Genomic DNA, 16,803 nt, shown 5'->3' with positions numbered 1-16,803 from the left:
AACATTGTAAAATTCATAAGAAGAGACAACATCATAACCAATGCTACAAAGATTATAACAATTATTTAATTTCTAATTCAAATATACAAAAGAAAACAATTTTTAGCTTAAAATAATAAATACTGCTAACAACTTATATAATAAATTACCACAGATAGGTTACAACAATAAATGTGCACAGGTTATATTTTAACATAAAAACAAAAACACAAAAGGTGAAAAACAAGTTAAATCAGTTAAAGCAGAATATAAAATAATTTAAAACAAAGGCTGACATGAATGCTGGTTCCATTAATGTCCCATAGGATTAAGCACTGCTGACCTTTATAGAGTAGAGTCCTAGACATATTTGTGTGTGTGGCCATAGACCTGCAGGTGATGAGTTATAATGCAGACATTAAGACTCGGGTCCCTGAAGCAGAGACTTTTAACCAGTGGAATTATTATTATTTCTTATTATAAGTTCCACAACGGGGGACACGGCAGGGAGGGAAGCAGCCACACTGGCACTGACGCCTCCATCACTGAGCTCTGTGTGTCTGCAGGAAAACCAAGCTGCCGTACACACGCATAGAGCTAGAAAAACACATTTTTCTGGAGTCACTGGTGCATTTTGGGTCACGAACCTTCCTCTGGCGCCGTCCTAAGTGTTTCTTTTAAATCCCATTGCGTCAGTAACAGACCTGCGTGTGCACCGGCCAGGAACGGACAGAAACGCTGATGGAGGCGTCTTAACGCGGGGACAGACAACGGCCGCAACTGCAGCGCCCTTCATGCGCGCTCTCTCTGCTCCAGCTCTTTTTAGCCGAAGAAAAAATCTGCAGAAATTCTGAAGGGGAGTTTATCTTCCCTAGTAGCTACAGGTAGCACTTGAAACATGAAAAATGATGAGGCTTCGATGAGCGTGAAACCGATTACTTCCTAATTAGCAGTCAAAGGAAGTCAACACACTTACAGACCCTTTCCCTGAGTTGAAGCTTTACACGCACAGTCTCAGCAGAACCTGGACTGTTCCAACGCTGATTTCAATCTATCCCATTAAAGCTACTGTAGTGTATAAAACTATTTGAGATCATTTTGAAGATTTCGTGTGCAGCAACACTGAGAGACTGAAGAGTTTGAAAAGTGAAATGAAGACGAAGATGTAATGACCAGCGATAACGTTAACGGCCAAGTCATTTGATAATATTAAAATATTCATCATGATTAGATATCATCAACAGCTAAATTGCTTTTTTAGTACCAGTGTTGTTTACGGCCCATATCTGCCACTGTTTCAGGTCTAATGGAGATTCGTGGCCAGCTCGCAGCTCGTTCAGCGGGTGGTGAGTGTGAGGTCGGCATGAAAAGCTCTGAAGCCTTAGAAATGATGTCACGTCCCCTTCAGACGATCCCCTCGATGTCACCCTGAGTTCACAGCAATGAGAGCAGCGACGGTTCTGTGAAAGTGACAGATAAGGCTCAGGAGCGCGGCGTGGAACAAGTATAAAAACAGCCAGAGTGAGGTCTCAGCTCGCCTGAGCCTCAGCAAAGGGCTGCAGAGAGAGGCGCCCGCGGTGCTTCACGTACACGCTGCCGTCCTCCAGCTTCACCTCATGCACTTGTTGCTGAAAAAGACAGACACACGTTTGCATTGACATCAGGCTTACTGCTGTGTTACAAAACTCGGACCCCACGCGTCGACTGGCTGTAGTGGTGCAACGTGTTCCCTTTGCGGTGTCTCGGTCAGAACCAGTTGGACCCGACACATGCTGCAAAATGACCTCAAGGGACTTATTCACACCAGACGTCCTAAAAACACGTCTGAGCTGCTCTGTGGGAAGAATGCTCCAAAATTCCTCCTGGACGTTGTGCAGGTCTGATCCTCAGCTACAGGAGGAGCTCACTTGGTTCCTGGCGCTGCCAAAGGCTGGTTTAACTACTTGGCACTAGGTTTTTCCACCAACATTCTGCCTGCGTTGAATAAAGACATCAAAGAACCAGACCAGCTCAGAAGAGTGTGTTAGTGTGAAACCAGTGAAAACACCAGTTGTGTGTGATGTTGGGTGACTTTGACCAAATGTATTGAAATGGAAGGAAGCGTGTGTGTAATTCCTTTGTACACACTTCTTCACTGACCTGTAAGGACGTCCCTGACTTCCTAGTCCTGAGGTCGAAGTTATAATCATGCCAGGGACAGAAGACCTGCAGGACTCCATCAGCCTCCTCGATGTCCCCCTCGCACAGAGGGCCGCCTGCAGAACACACCACGTCACAACACGCTACGTCCACTGCGTCCACGCGGACCGCAGTTTTATTACTATTATTATTATTTGGCCCAAAGCCATCAGTGCAACCTACAGCACATCACTCGTTACATCTTTCCCAATATAGTACCGGGTAAATAAAGGGTTAATTCAAGCGACGGTCAATTGTGGCGTCGACGGCTTTACCGGAGTGCGAGCAGCGGGCGTCCATGGCGAAAAACTCGCCCTTCACGTAGAAGAGGCAGACGTCGGAGCCGCGGCCGAGGGAGGAGTACATGAGGCGGCAGCGCGTCCCGGCGAGCTCCGAGGCTCGGCCCACGAGCCTCCACGCGGCGCCGTCCGCGCTCCCCTCCTCGTCTCCGCGGCCGGAAGCCATCAGGAACCGGCGGGATCAGCCTCTCCGCACGCGCGCCCCGGCGTCCGCCGCTCTTTGCCCGCGCGCGAAACGAGCCTGGCGGGTCTCCGTCGGCAGATATCCCATATTATTCCCCAGGCCGACGGGAGCGCGCAGAGCAGCGCGACGCCGTCACGGCCACGAGCGCACGCGCACTGACGGCGTTATGGTCTGCGGAGCTGCCGCGGAATTAAAAGCACAAATTAGCAAGGCCAGTACTGTTAATGAACCCAAAGCTCAGCACCGAATCAAACCTGCGTTACAGGCACGCGCACAGTCTTTGATTGAGGTCAGACATTTACCCAGAGCTCTACCTCTGAAGCGGAGAGCGCTGGAACCGCTCCAGCAAATGTGGAACATATTTGAAGGTACTGTGCAAATAGTTCAAACCCATTTCTCAATTATCTGTTACAAAGCCAGTTATTGTTCCTGCGTGGCAGACTCCGCAGCGCACTGAGCCCCAGACCAGCATTTGGCACATTTTTTCATATATAGTTTATGAACTCTGTGCCTCTGCCAGCGTTAATATGTGTGCTGTCTTTCACTCCCAGCTCAGTTCCATGTGGTCGGCGGTAGCCTGCTTTATTAAGTACAAAATTATATGACGGATGAAAACCTCCAGTTTTTATCAGCTTAACCTCCGTGAGACCTTTTTAATTTGTGTTCGTCAGTCATGAGTCTCAGAAAGGCTCCTAATTAGCACCAGTGCGTAGAACCGACCTACATGTACTCAGTAGAGCAGAGGTTGGACATTGACCGCTGACAAAATTGTCCAGTTGCAAAAAAACTAAGTAATGATCTGCATTTCTTCAGTTTTTATTCACATTGTCTCATCACGTTATGGAGCCAGCTGCTGCTAAGTGATGTGAGTTACCGTCTAGACTGGAGTGATGCAGAACAGAGGCCGCGCTTTCTGATTCTTCACTTTGAATAAGTGACTCATGTAAGTCTGTAGTGGACGATTATATGGAAGCGTGTGGGGTGTGTGTGTGTGTGTGTGTGTGTGTGTGTGTGTGTGTGTGTGTGTGTGTGTGGTGGGGGGTTTGACGAACAGAGCTACTGTGTCTCGTCAGGCGCCGGAGTGAAAGTAGATGTGAAGTCGACTCTCTGAAGGACAGGGACGAGCCAGCGTAAATAAACCTGAGCTAAATGACTGAAAGCTCACATTGTTTCCACCAAGATAACAGCTAAAGCAGAGTGACAGAAAGGCCGCGATTATTAAAATTTATTCCACATACTTTTCTAAAAGCTTCCAATGCAGACGTATCAGATGAATTACGAACACGTAGTACTATAAACTGTGAGAGCGCAATAATTCCCCGATGTGTGTTAAGGAAATAGAATCAAATGTCCCGGTATGAGCCATGGAAAATTAAACATGACAGCATTTGTGTAGACATTCTCCAAATGGAGTCGGACGGGAGGATCATCAGAGGTGATTATTTGGAGCGACGCTCCGGTGCTTGAACGCGGGTTCGGCTCCGGTTCCAGAGAAGTGGCCGGTGACTGTTTGCGGTAAACAAACGAAAGGAGCAGGAAGTGCATGGAATTTGGACGGAGGGGACGTCCAAATGATGCGTGGAAACGGTGACTCAGCGATCTGGACAGAATCAACAAACAAAGCTGCAGACGGTGAGAACCCGTCCGGCCCGATCGCTGGAGGATTGCGATGCCATAAATTTCCCCCACTGCTCTCTGCAGCCATGGAGCGACCGCTGGACAGTGGAGCGGCGCTGTTTGCATGGGGGCAGAACTCGGCGCGGGGGGAAAATGTGAGGTATTAGACGGAGAACGGAGCCCGGGCCCATCCATCACGAGCTCTGCATCGTCCAGAGCCCCGGGATGGAAGACGGAGGAGCGGCTCCACGGCCCGGGTGCTGTTTATTAGCCCAGCAAAGCCTCCGGCCGCGCTCTGCAGGCCGCTACCTGTTTACTCTGCCCCGTCTTTTAACAGATAGCGCTTCCTGTTGCTTGTTCCAGTCTTTTCTAAGCGTCATACAGTAAGCAGTTTATTCAGCTGAAGGTCAGTATCAGAGGCCACATTAGTTTAGCCGTTCAGTGATGATGCGGAGCAACGGTCAGACCCGGGACCCACGGTGGCACCGTCACAGACAATAAGCCGGCAGCAACATCTGTTTGTCACTGTCGCCATAGCAACCTGTCAGAGTCACTGAAATGTGGATCAACGACCTTGTTTCACATTAGACTCATAATGTGATCAATCAAACTTGTTTCACTGTGATTCATGGTGTGGAAATGAAAGCTAATATGGACACGTCCTGCTTTAATCTCTGTCTCCACTGTTTGACAGGCGTCTCTTTACAGACTCATTGACAGTCTGAATCCTTCTCAGCAGCGTCATGTGTCGTGTACTTTATTTGGTGGACATTCAGATGCAAAGGGCTGCTGATCTGCAGTAATCTCACAGAGTGAATATCACTGGTTCAGACCCGCTTTCTGACTTGCGTCGCTCAGCGCTGCCTTTGACCCACCAACGCCTCTAAACGCTATAATGTCTTTCTCCAACCAGAATCATTTAACTGCTCCCACGGGACGGAAAGCACTTGAAATGGAGCCGCCGGGCGACTGTCTTTAACATCTGCCACTCTCTCCTCGCCTCCACGACATGCGTGTCTGCAGAGGAGATCAGCGCGCCGCATTCCTCCCTCCGTGTCCTCGGCCCTGATTGTATCCAGACACAATGAGACGTGTTCTTCAAGGCTCCCAGCGTAGCAGACAGGCTGTCAGGGGAGGTGGGGTCTGAGGAGGCGCGGGCCCATCATCTAAACTGCAGACGTGCAGTCACGATGTGAGTGTGTGATGATGGCTTCGCAGTGTTCCTGTGGGATCAGGCTGTTACACCATCCAGCAGTAATTTGACTTGACAAAAATTCTCTCCAATGCTAAGAAATAACAAATTTTATTGTGTTACAGTGGTTTTTATTATTTCACCTGTAAATACTAATACATAATACTGGGAGTTTGTGAAGCTAAAATCTGCTTTAAATGAAGTTCAAGCGCAGACAATAATGTAATAAAGTATATACAGTATACATAATATCTTATTCTTATTCTTATCACTCAGTAGAGAAACGCACACGTCACCTTACAAACGGCCCCGAAAAGGAACCGAAAGAGGCCCGACGCGCAGCCGGCAAAACATTTCAGAGCACACGTCGTTCTGGAGACACTTGAGCTTCAGCCGGTCTGCGGGTGTCTGCGCAACGGCGCCTCTGAGGAAACACAAAGGTCCTTTGCATCAACATGTTTTTCACATCCAGCCCTGAGAGGTGCACAGACACCAGCAACAACAACTTCAGCTCCAGCAGGTCAGCGACACCTCGTTTGTTACACCTTCTGAGTCATGGGCCCAACAGTCACTAAAAAAAATAAAAATACACAAATAACTATAGAACATTTGTTTGTGGAAACATATTGTGTCAATGGAGGCAATTAAAAAAAAGGTTTGGATTAGAAAACATTGATGAGCTGTAAAGTGTCATAAAACCATGGTTTTAAAGTGGCCAGTGGAAACATTTAAATCTGGTTCCTGTAGCAATGCTGCTGGTTTTGGTTCTGGTTCTGGTTCTGGTTGCCACTCCTGACTCACCAGTTTGCATGTGCCCTATAAAAAGCCGTAGCGTAGCTTCTGGCACTTGGCAGCTCCGGGTTGTGGGCTTGTGAGACATACTGTATATCTCTCTGTGGTTATTTCATTCAGGAGGTAACACAGAAAGAACAGAAGCAATGAAACCTGGTCTTTATTACACTCAATGGATTGACCATGTGTCCATCAGGGACGATGATGTACCGTCCAGAGAGGTAAAAGATCACTGAAACAACAAAATGAACTGGTCTAATAATTTTAGAGCTAATCAGGTTGCACCGAATGTCACAGTCGTAGCCTTTAAATGCTAATTATTAGACCTTTACAGGCTTCTAACCGCATCACGGTGCTCAGTGGGCGTGAGCGCAGAAGCAGGAGGAGATAGATCGACTTAGAAGAGGTGCCGTCCGTCTGGGAAAGTGCACATTCAGAAACAAAGACCTCATTAGACGAATCTCTGCATGTTTACAGTTTCTGGAGCATCTGCAGGGAGGCTCACCCGTTTGAACAAGGGCCCACAGACTTTTATCCCAAGCACCACGGTTGTGACAGGGAAGCAGTTTGATAATGGGTGTTGTACATTTGTTAAAACGTGTTTGGTTATTTACCAGCAATTACAGTTTTTATCGGTCGCTTTGACCTGTTTTGCATAACTTGGTTCCACTTAGTCTTCATCATCACTATTTCAGCAGAGCATCAGACAGAGCAAATGTGTAAATGTGTTCTCATTGGATTGATACATTTTCTCCTCCCTTTTGCAAAACAGTTAACACTAACATCATTCAGTCAGTCCAAATTCCACTGTTTTAGCTTTGTGACCAAAGGAAAACCATCTGTTCCTAACTATTAGAATGTTGAAATTTGCTGTCAGTACTTTGGCCTTAAAAATGGCGCCAGGTCTGTGTTCTTTACCAGCATGAATGGAGGTCTAAAGCAGAGACTGAGTATCAACATTGGTCACCTATTGGTCTCCAATAGGTTTGACTGTATTTTGGTTTACTTGTATTTTCTGTAATATTTACAATATTTCAGTTTTCTGCCACGGTTTAAAAAATGAATGTCATGGATTCAATAAATTAAAGCATTTCTTCATCTGGATCCAATTCTTTGCATAAAAGGTACATTTGACCTAAACTACAAACACAACAAATAGCAACAGGCTACAATGACGATCAATGATGCACTCATTCATCCTGAGATCAGTGGTTTGTATTCTGCTTTTCACTGTGTTATGACTGATTGGATGTGTTCATGTACTTGGTTGCAAGTTGTATTGTTTGAAGGCAAAGTTTTTGCTGCATATTTTCAATGTTTTGACACAATTAGATCCTTTTGTAAACTAAACGTGTCATTATGACATTGGAGTCACTGTGTAGACCTGTGTGTGAACTGTTAGAGAATGTGTTATTTCATTTGACGGCTGCATCAAAGCGACTGATAAAAGCTGTAATAATACCAACACATGCACATGCAACACAATCAGGGTCCACGTGCGGTGCCATTAGTAGCCAGCAGGGGGCGCAGGCCAGCAGTTGAGCAGCTGTGCATTTAAAACTTGCACCTTTTGAAGCATCAGGGAGAGAACGTCACGTCGTGAGGTAATAAAGAAACACTCCGTGCTGCTGTATCTTTCTGTCGGGTACAAGCGACCTTTAATTAGCCTTGTTACAAACGGCCCACGTCAGACATGACATGCTGAATAAGCTGCTCTGGATAAAAGAAATAGGTCAAAAACAAGAGCGACATAAAACCACATCACTGGAACGGCCCACATAACGAAATCCTGCGCGTTCTCCTGAGTTTCCCTTCAGTTTGATCTGAGAGAGAGCGTCACGACGGAACAGTTGATGAGGTGCTGAGCGTCTTTCCAGCCTCACATCAAAGGTCCGCTGATTGTGCCGTCCGGCGGCTCCACGAGCAGCACAGAGCGATGGAGCCCAGTCACTTGGCTCCTGAACGCGTAAACCTGAAGAACAGGCCTGAAGGACAACTGCGAGCCCTGCACAGGATGTGGCTTGCGATTCCAATCTACGCATCTTGTCGTCGTCAGTGCAGACGCAGGAGGCGATGGTTTTAGACCTGCGTGAACTAGTTTCGCCTCTCTGTAGAACCTCAGATCCGATCGCAGATAATTGCAGCAGCTGCTCTGACAATTAACGCGAGGCCGTTAGAGGCCTGATCCAGCGCCCACTCGCTCTCCTTGCTCGTCCTTGCTGAAGGGGAAAGGTGGAAAAAGCACAAAATGAGCAAAACACCGAAACGACTTCAGCAAATGTGCGCAATATAAAATTTCCTCTGAGCGCAAAGGAATTCCTCTGTGGCTTTGCTGAATCTGTCGTTTTTGCACATGTTTGTGTGAAATTGCAGGTATTCATATTTTTTAAAGCGGTGAACTCATGCTCCTCTCTTTATATAATAACGGCCTTCATTTCTGACGTTTCACTGTCGTTTACCACAGGTCGTCATGAGAAATAAGACAACTTTAGAGGAGATGTTGTGATATGATGTTATTATAAGGCTACTTGTTTGCATGACTGAGCGCTAAGCTGGCTGGATTCTGACTGGAGCACAGATGATGGCAAAGTCATTCATTTCTTCAGGTGCTATTATTATGATACCGCCACATTAATACATGATCACCTATTCAGCTGCTCTTTTCACAGGGATCATACGATGAGTCGTTGGTGTTGCATGCGACTCGAAGCCATATCTCGTTTCATCATCTGTTTTGCTAGATTGGAACATAAAATCTCTGAGACCTTGAAAGAAATCTCATGCTGGGAATGCTGCTAGAGGCCATGAGGCATGAATCACTGTGGCAAAACAAGTTGTTGTTCACTCTTCAAGCATGTGAAAGTGAAGGAGTACAAGGGAAACTAGTGGCTCCTTCCAGAGGTCATGGTTCCCTGGTGCTGTGTATTAGACTCATCTCCATCAAAAGGAATCAGCATGTGTTTCAGACTATTGTCATTTACTTGCATATCCATCTAAATCCTCTTACTACTGTATAAGTAAAGCTGTTACTGTTTTCATTTTGCTGTTGGATGTGAACCATTTACTTTAAAGAAAAGCAAATATTAGACACAAACATGTAGCTACGGTATATGAATTATGCTACGCAGACAACTGACAATTAATTAATAGGTGATTAGAAAACAGTGGACCGAGACTATAAAAGGAAGTTTAGAGCCACAACACTCAAACCAAAACGTGGCCTCGTGACTGCTAGCAGATAATGTGCGGCTGCTTCTAGGAGCCGGCTCCTATCGTGATGCCATGCTGCTAATCTGGGTGATCAGTGCGTGCAGCACAAGTGTCGAGCAGAAACTGAAAATTAGTCTGAGCCACAATTAGTCTGAACCAGACTGAAAGAATAACCAATTTGTGTGTGTTGGGAATAGTGACATTCACGCCGGCTGAAGGTTCTGCTGATTTCTGCCTTTTAAGCGGTAGTTCCAAATGGCTGCGAACAGCCAGGAGCCACTGGGGTCAGGTTAGCTCAGCAAGCAGCAGGTGAGACGCTGATAGATGGCCGCCATTAGTGAGCGGCCGGACTGTTGATGTCACGCCGCTGGTAGCAGTAAATCATAGAGGAGGGACAGCACAACAGGGCAAAACTACGAGGGTAAGTTGTTCTGACCTAACAATGTAAATGAATCTGTCTGCAGCGCAGCAGTGGTGATGTAACTGCAGCCATCAGAGGGATGGAACTGAAACCGCAGTGGCTTGTTTGGAACAAATGGGCCACGTCCCGTTTTTATTAGTGCAACACCCCAACACACACACACACAGAGCAGACACAAACAAAGAAACGGGTTCAACAGCTGTCAGGAACCGTCCGATAAGACGCGCTCATCTGTTTTCTTCATTCAAAATATGCGGGTTAAAGACGAACGCAGACTGTCTGACTCCTCTTCCAGCCGGAGGCAGGTCACACCGTGGGCATAGACGCCGCACCGCTCTCACCCCCCGCTCTATCGCGGCACCTTTCCTTTCTTCTGCCCAGCGACTGCCAAATACCCAGAATACCAGCCTCCTTTCCGTCAGATGGCTCCAATCTATTTAGGGTTTGAGAAATAAATCCCTGAACAGGCTTCAGGCTTGGTCCACTGCCCTGCACGTGTCCTTCCACAGCACGTTTTTCTAACTGACACCAATATTTGATCACAATCATGAAGATTCCACCTTCCTGCTGGATACTGGAAGGAAGATCTGCTCACAGTCAATGCAGAAGTGGACGCCGCCTCGCACAGGCTACTGTACATGTATATGGTGTCTGAGTGTGTCTGCTTCCAGCCTCCACATCTGGCACTTCCATCACCTCCCTCAGCTTTAGGAGCGGCCTCCCTATCATCTTACCATTTCATTAATTGCATCTGACCCCCAGTTTGGCCTCCATGAAAAAGCCTGATGTATTCGCCTTTTATTGCCTGCTTACAGTGAAAACCTATACAACATCATTTCTAAGGTCTGCGTTCGTTTCCTGGGGGTTTGACCGACACATTTTTCTTTCAGAAGCTGCTCAGACGCACAGGCTGACGAGGAGACGCCGCACACCCATTGTGTGTGTGCGCGTGCACTTGCACGTGTGTGTCTATTATTTCTCCCGATACCTTCAGGCAACACACGTCTCAATCGGACGTTCAATACTTCTTCATTTGACAAACTCGTGATTGTACAAACCTAGCGGTAATGGAGTGTAGCTGAGGAACTCAGGGCCCCGGTCTGATCAACGTGACCTAATAATGACACGTTAGAACATCCTGGCAATTAGCCAGCGCACGCTATCAACCAAAGCTAGTGTTATCTCCAAACGATGCATTTTATCTTCTCTCGTTCACCTTGTCCGCACCTTTCCAAACATTCCAGACAGCCGTAAACCCCCGTCTTGGACACGGCTAGCTAGGAAATATTTGCTGTGTTTTACAATGGAGCTCCAGAGCAGCCATCCATGACAGCCGCAGGCCTACGGCGGCAGCCATCTTGGCTCCGGCTCTGTTGTAATTTACACCATCGCATGTGAACCCAGCAGCAGCGGGACGTACCATAGAGGAGCACAGGGCGTAGTCAAAGCTGAAGCAGTGAGGGAGGGGAATGCGAGTGACTAAGACGGGTTAATAGGCAGCTCTATGACAACACGCTCTTAATTCAGTAATGACTAGTGGTTCAGTAATGACAAAGGCCTTGTGAAAGCGGGAAGCTTTTAGCTACCGGTATCGGTTTCCTTGGACAAATACGAGGCCTAACTGTTTAGTCGGAAAAAGTTCATTCTTCAGAAAAGTGAAAAGGTTGGAAAAGAAGAAAATTCCCATCCTCTTATTATACTAGTTTAAATGTGATACATCTAAATACGAATCCCATGTCTGGAGCAGGCGACATGTGTTTTTTGGATTTTACACACTGAGAACCCAAACGCTCCCCGTGAGCTCACGGGATACGTTGTTCGAGGCCCAGTCGAAGCGCTTGCCCCTTCGCTGCGTGCAACGGTTCTAGGTAATTAAAAGTATTTATTACTGTGTGAGTGTTGCCAGCGTTTTGGACTTTCAATTCAAGGATGTGCCGCTTGTCGCGCTGGCTCGTTGCAGGCTCAGCGTGACATAACGCAGAAGGCACGGCCCACAGAGTTAAACAGGATTCTGAAAGCTTTTGTAAGAATGTGAACCTAAATTACTTTTCCTTATCTAATATGTCCATCACACATACTCACACGGCTTCATTTTAATACTGCAAACATAAATCTTGTCTCGTTTTTTTCCCTTTCAGTTCTACAACAGCGCTGCAACAAACGCATTTGCTCCAAAAACATGTCTGAGCATTTTTTCTTTCTCGCTCAAATGGAAGCAGGGAATGAAACTAGGCTGCATTACTCACAAGATGCACGCGCTCACTGTCCAAATCAAAAGAACTGTGCGGTTCTACGTCCTCCTCCGCGGTATTGGATGCTCTCGTACACTGTCAACGATAATGAGAACAGCACATATCTAAGGCAAACACCCAAAGCCTGACTTGGATGTAAATAGCTTCATTGGTTCCGTGGAGCAGCAGCCAAACCTGCTTATGAATGATCATCTTTCCAGCTGCTTCTAAACCTTTTTGAGATTTGTATTGATTATTACACGTGCAGCCCTAAAACGAGCTGAACCTGGAGTCTTTGAGTTTGAGCTTCAGTTCAAGAATGGAAATATTCATTACTGATTGCATCGCCAGTGACTAAGTGTCTACGTGCCTGTTTGCCTGTTTGTGGGGCCTAAATGACTGTGAGCAGCAGATAAATACAATCAGGCTGATTTGCTCTGTGCTTAAATGTGTAGGAGTTCACACCGGATGTAGCTCAGTGTTAACATGATTCAATCATCAGTCAATGTGTTAATTACCACCAAGGGCATCAGCAGGGCACCAGAGCCGCAGTCAGGCACCAGAGGGTCAGGCACCAGAGGGTCAGGCACCAGAGGGTCAGGCACCAGAGTTGGGTCAGATGAATAAATGAATAAATCACAATCAAAAATCACAATTTGTGATCATAAACCTATTTACAGTTTATTATTATTGGCACCATATTAATAATTTAACTTACCCTGTGCATTTTAACCCTTCTCCTGGGGAGCAGTGGGCAGTCATGGAACGGCACTAGAATTTAGTGCGAAGTGTCTTGCTGCTAATTCAGGTAAAACAAGGGAAAGTAAATGTTTTTTTGTGCAACTGTTTTTTAGAATCTTCGAATTTTTCACAAAACGTCACATGCGAAAAAGCAAAAATCCTTTTCCAACAGCAGAGACATGTGTCAGCTCGAACCGGGCCAAATGTTCATAGCAGTACCACATCTGCACATCCCACAGGCCATAAACCTCTGTTAGCATATGTGATTCCAGTTAAAGCCATTGGTTTGATCTATTATGACCGTGGAGCTACGTCTGTTTCTGTCTGTTTGGCTTTAATTGTTGCCGTTTTCCTCTCTTCAAAACAAACATGTAATTTTTACTGAGATTGATGCTTTTATGAACATTCCTCGATCGTCCAATGGTCAAACCAGGACCCCATAAATGTGAGGGGTGAATGGTGTTCTCCGTTCTGCCTAGCTCCTCTCTGCATCCACAGCTCCCTTGCTGCCCTGAAACCAGGAACTCGGACTGAAAAAAACTCCTTTAATACAAGAAAGTGTCTTTGCGTCCATTTAAACTATAGGTGATGATGTATAGTCTTCGTGTGGGTTCAGACACAGGATGTAACCTTTACTTCTTCACTTATCCGTTCATTCTAGAACCTCAGTCAAACTGAACTCAGACTGAATTTCACACTTTGGATCTTTTACCTCTCTTTTCTTTACAATAAAGTTGGCCTAAGCTTAAAACACTCCGCCAGTGACAAACTGATTCTGTAATTGGATTATTGTTACACAAATATTACAGTCTGGCTCTTTTGTAAAACGCAGAAACCCAATCTGAGTTGCACGCAGCGTCCCATGACGCGATGGCATCAGAGTAATGTTACCTTTGGGTTTGTGCATCAGACAAAGAGGCTCCTCTGAGGAAGCCACAGCTTTGACCGTGAATAAAGACCTTTGAAGCCAAATGCGTGGCCACAGAAGCGGCAGCGTAACAATTGTGATCGCTGATCTGATTTATGCTCTGGATCCATTTCTCTCAATTACAAGGTAAAACTGGTGGTCAGTTGAATACTTATGAGGTGACATCTACGGACAATGCAACTGCAGGCCCGACTGAGCACTGGCATAAATGATTCAGGACGTAACAAATGTCAACACATACAGTAACTGACGGGACGTATTTTATTCGTTGTCCTTTTTTGGCGCCGCACTGTATGTGGTTCAAAGCCACATGTTTTGCATATGCAAATTTTCACACACTTCCTTTTCTCTGTGGCACGAGGAAACAAGCCTTTAAAGACTGAAACTGTCACCGATTTAGATCACTGCTCCTTGACAGCTCAGCTGGACCGAGGCCTTGTCATGTCGGGCCACTACAGACTGGCGGCAGCTGTTCTTCTGCTGATTCTCAATGATCAAGGTAAGTGAAGAAACATTAATTATGATTTGATGGGTTTGATCGAATACTTGGCTCTTTTAATACCTCACCACCAATGCATCATTCATACACTCTGCTGTTATGTTGTGTAATACTTATGGAGGGACTGCAGCTGCTCCTCAGTGCTGCTGATGCTGTACACTATGTATGAGTATCGGGTGCGGGCGTGAGAACAAGCTGTGTTCAGCCTAAGAAGCCCTTGAGCATTGCCCCAATGTGGTCGTTTATATAGGGAATTCGGTATGATATTACCAGTAGCACCTCTCCCTCCAGCTCACACAGGGAGAATCATTGGCGGCCGTGAGGCGGTGCCACACAGCAGGCCCTACATGGCCCTTTTGGAGATGCTCATGCAGAACGGCCAGACAAAATACTGCGGAGGTTTTCTTCTCAATGAGGACTTTGTGATGACCGCGGCCCACTGCCAAGCCAAGTCAGTGCAGCATGCATGATTGTCAGTGATTATAGTCTGATTTAATAGATGTTCATAACATTTGATTTATACCCAGGTGACATAAATGTGCTGTTTCCTTGTCATTTCAGGTCTTACACTGTCTTACTAGGAGTTCACAATTCCCTAAACATTCATGAGAAAAGGCAGAACATATCAGTGGAGCAAGCTTTTCCAAATAGAAACTACAATAAGAACAGTTTTAATAATGATATAATGCTTCTCAAGGTGAGGAAATCCTGGCACTAATATTCATGTTTGAAAAATATTTATTTTTCACAATAAACAACAGGAAATTAATTAGGATGGAATAACTTGACGTCACCAATATTTAAACCTCCAATCTGTCGTTTTCGTGTGTCTTTGTACAAGTTGAGCTCTAAGGCTCAGTTCAACGAATATGTGAAACCCCTCGCCCTGGCCGAGAGGGATAACGGCTCTCTGCCTGAACAATGCATCGTGTCCGGCTGGGGAAGGAGCCACAAGGACACCATCTATCTGTCCACCGTGCTGTTGGAAGTTAACGTGACACTGATTGACTATAAGCTGTGTACTATGGAGCGCTTCTACTGCTCCCAGGGGAAAACAGGGCCTGCTGAGGTAAACGCATGTATTCATGATCTCACAGACAAGCAGACTCTAGTCACGTGTCAGATGTATTCACTTTGTATGTACTGTTCTTCCAGGGAGACTCTGGGGGTCCGCTGGTCTGTGAGGACGGAAAGGCCTTCGGAGTGGTGTCCTCCAACTTCAAGCCGAGCTCAGGAGGTCCAACCATATATCGCTATGCTAAGATCCCCGAGAATAACGGCTGGATCAAATGGACCATGACCCAGCATGGAAGCATACATTGATCCAGTCACAGTATTACAGTATTGTAACATATGCACTGGTTATGAGCTGAAAACTAAAGTACTTCCATTTATCCTCACCACTCTACATTTATTATTTCATACACAACTGATCCTTTGGTTCATCTGGAGCCTGTTTTTTATGGTACACAAATACCAAACAGCTTTCAGGTTCAATTCATACAAAGTCAAAAACTAATTACAATGTGAATCACAAATGTCCTGTCCACTCATGATCCTGCCCTTCAATGTGGCACCAACCTGTAAACGTTACATATGCATTTTATTCTTACCTAGAACAACTGAGAAAGACTCAACTGTAGGTGTGTTTTATAGCAGCAGTAAATAAATCCTTCTGTCAGGATGTCGGTGCTCATTTCTTGTTGAATAGGTATTAACAAATCTGTTAAAAAAGACAACACTGCCTCCTGGCGAACCATCAATGTAATGGGTCCTGAGAGCTGAGAGCCTGTGATCCTGACCCTGGAACAGCCAGAGATTCAGGCTGAGCCTCACAGTGTCTGCCTTTACTTTTTCATTATACCAAACAGAGTGATTTTAAAATAGCTTCTTAACACTACAGGCCAATGCACATTCAAATTCTTTGCTTCCATATGTAATAGTGTAAAATGCAACAGTAACAAAAAGCATCATTTCAGAAAATAAATATATCTAATTTACTTAAGATGACTCAACAGCTGCAGCCACTATAGTGTGGCAAAAGCGTGCACAAGGCCACTTGTTCAACCCAGCTCCTGTCTGTGTGAGGCTGAAGTTCACAAATATTATTTACGAAATATTGTCTCCCCCCAAAAATCTTCAACTTATCATGTGACCTGTTACACGACCCGTGTTCTCCTTTGGCTTCCGATTTCACATCACCTCTGTTATGAAATGTTGTGCCATTCACAACCTCACACTTCCTTAGCTAACAGTCGTCCATACCTGCCTGCACCCCCAGATCCTCTTCGCTGATTCCTATTTTTGTAATTACATTTTTAGTTTGTGTTTGTCTCTACGCTCATCCGTAAAATTTATTGTAGTAGTTGATGCAGTAGTAGCAGTGAAAGAATGAAACGTGCCTCTAAATAAAATGCATTATTGTTATTAACATACTGTATTAGACAAAGTACAGTAATAATCCAATCAAATGAAAATCAGGTTGTGTAAATCAAATTTTACTGCATTAAGATTGAGGAGTTTTACTACAGA

General features: G+C 45.6%; 2 protein-coding genes across 4 annotated transcripts; one reads left to right on the top strand and one right to left on the bottom strand.

The window, feature by feature from the left end:
* Window positions 1-44: 44 nt before the first annotated feature.
* Window positions 45-2,759, bottom strand: si:ch211-212d10.2 (uncharacterized protein LOC557710 homolog). Of its 3 annotated transcripts, none has more exons than XM_029148024.1 (3): window positions 2,433-2,759; window positions 2,119-2,234; window positions 45-1,953 (listed from the first exon to the last, which is right to left on the bottom strand). In XM_029148024.1, exons 1-3 carry the CDS (start codon window positions 2,620-2,622, stop codon window positions 1,915-1,917), a joined length of 345 nt encoding a protein of 114 aa, XP_029003857.1. In that variant the 5' UTR covers window positions 2,623-2,759; the 3' UTR covers window positions 45-1,914. The 3 variants fall into 3 exon arrangements, with proteins under 3 accessions (XP_029003857.1, XP_029003856.1, XP_029003855.1); XM_029148023.1 differs by having other exon boundaries at window positions 45-1,607; XM_029148022.1 differs by having other exon boundaries at window positions 45-1,439.
* Window positions 2,760-14,113: 11,354 nt separating this feature from the next.
* LOC114854663 (granzyme B-like) lies at window positions 14,114-15,956 on the top strand. The gene is made up of 5 exons (XM_029149275.3): window positions 14,114-14,271; window positions 14,563-14,722; window positions 14,833-14,968; window positions 15,113-15,340; window positions 15,427-15,956. The coding sequence occupies exons 1-5, from the start codon at window positions 14,214-14,216 to the stop codon at window positions 15,592-15,594; spliced, it is 750 nt and encodes a 249-aa protein (XP_029005108.1). The 5' UTR covers window positions 14,114-14,213; the 3' UTR covers window positions 15,595-15,956.
* The last annotated feature ends 847 nt before the right edge of the window (window positions 15,957-16,803 follow it).

Source organism: Betta splendens, chromosome 4, assembly GCF_900634795.4.
Source record: "Betta splendens chromosome 4, fBetSpl5.4, whole genome shotgun sequence".
In the NCBI taxonomy this organism is placed as follows: Eukaryota; Metazoa; Chordata; class Actinopteri; order Anabantiformes; family Osphronemidae; genus Betta; species Betta splendens.
Note: the sequence above shows the minus strand (reverse complement) of the source record. Positions and strands in the feature narration are given on the sequence as shown.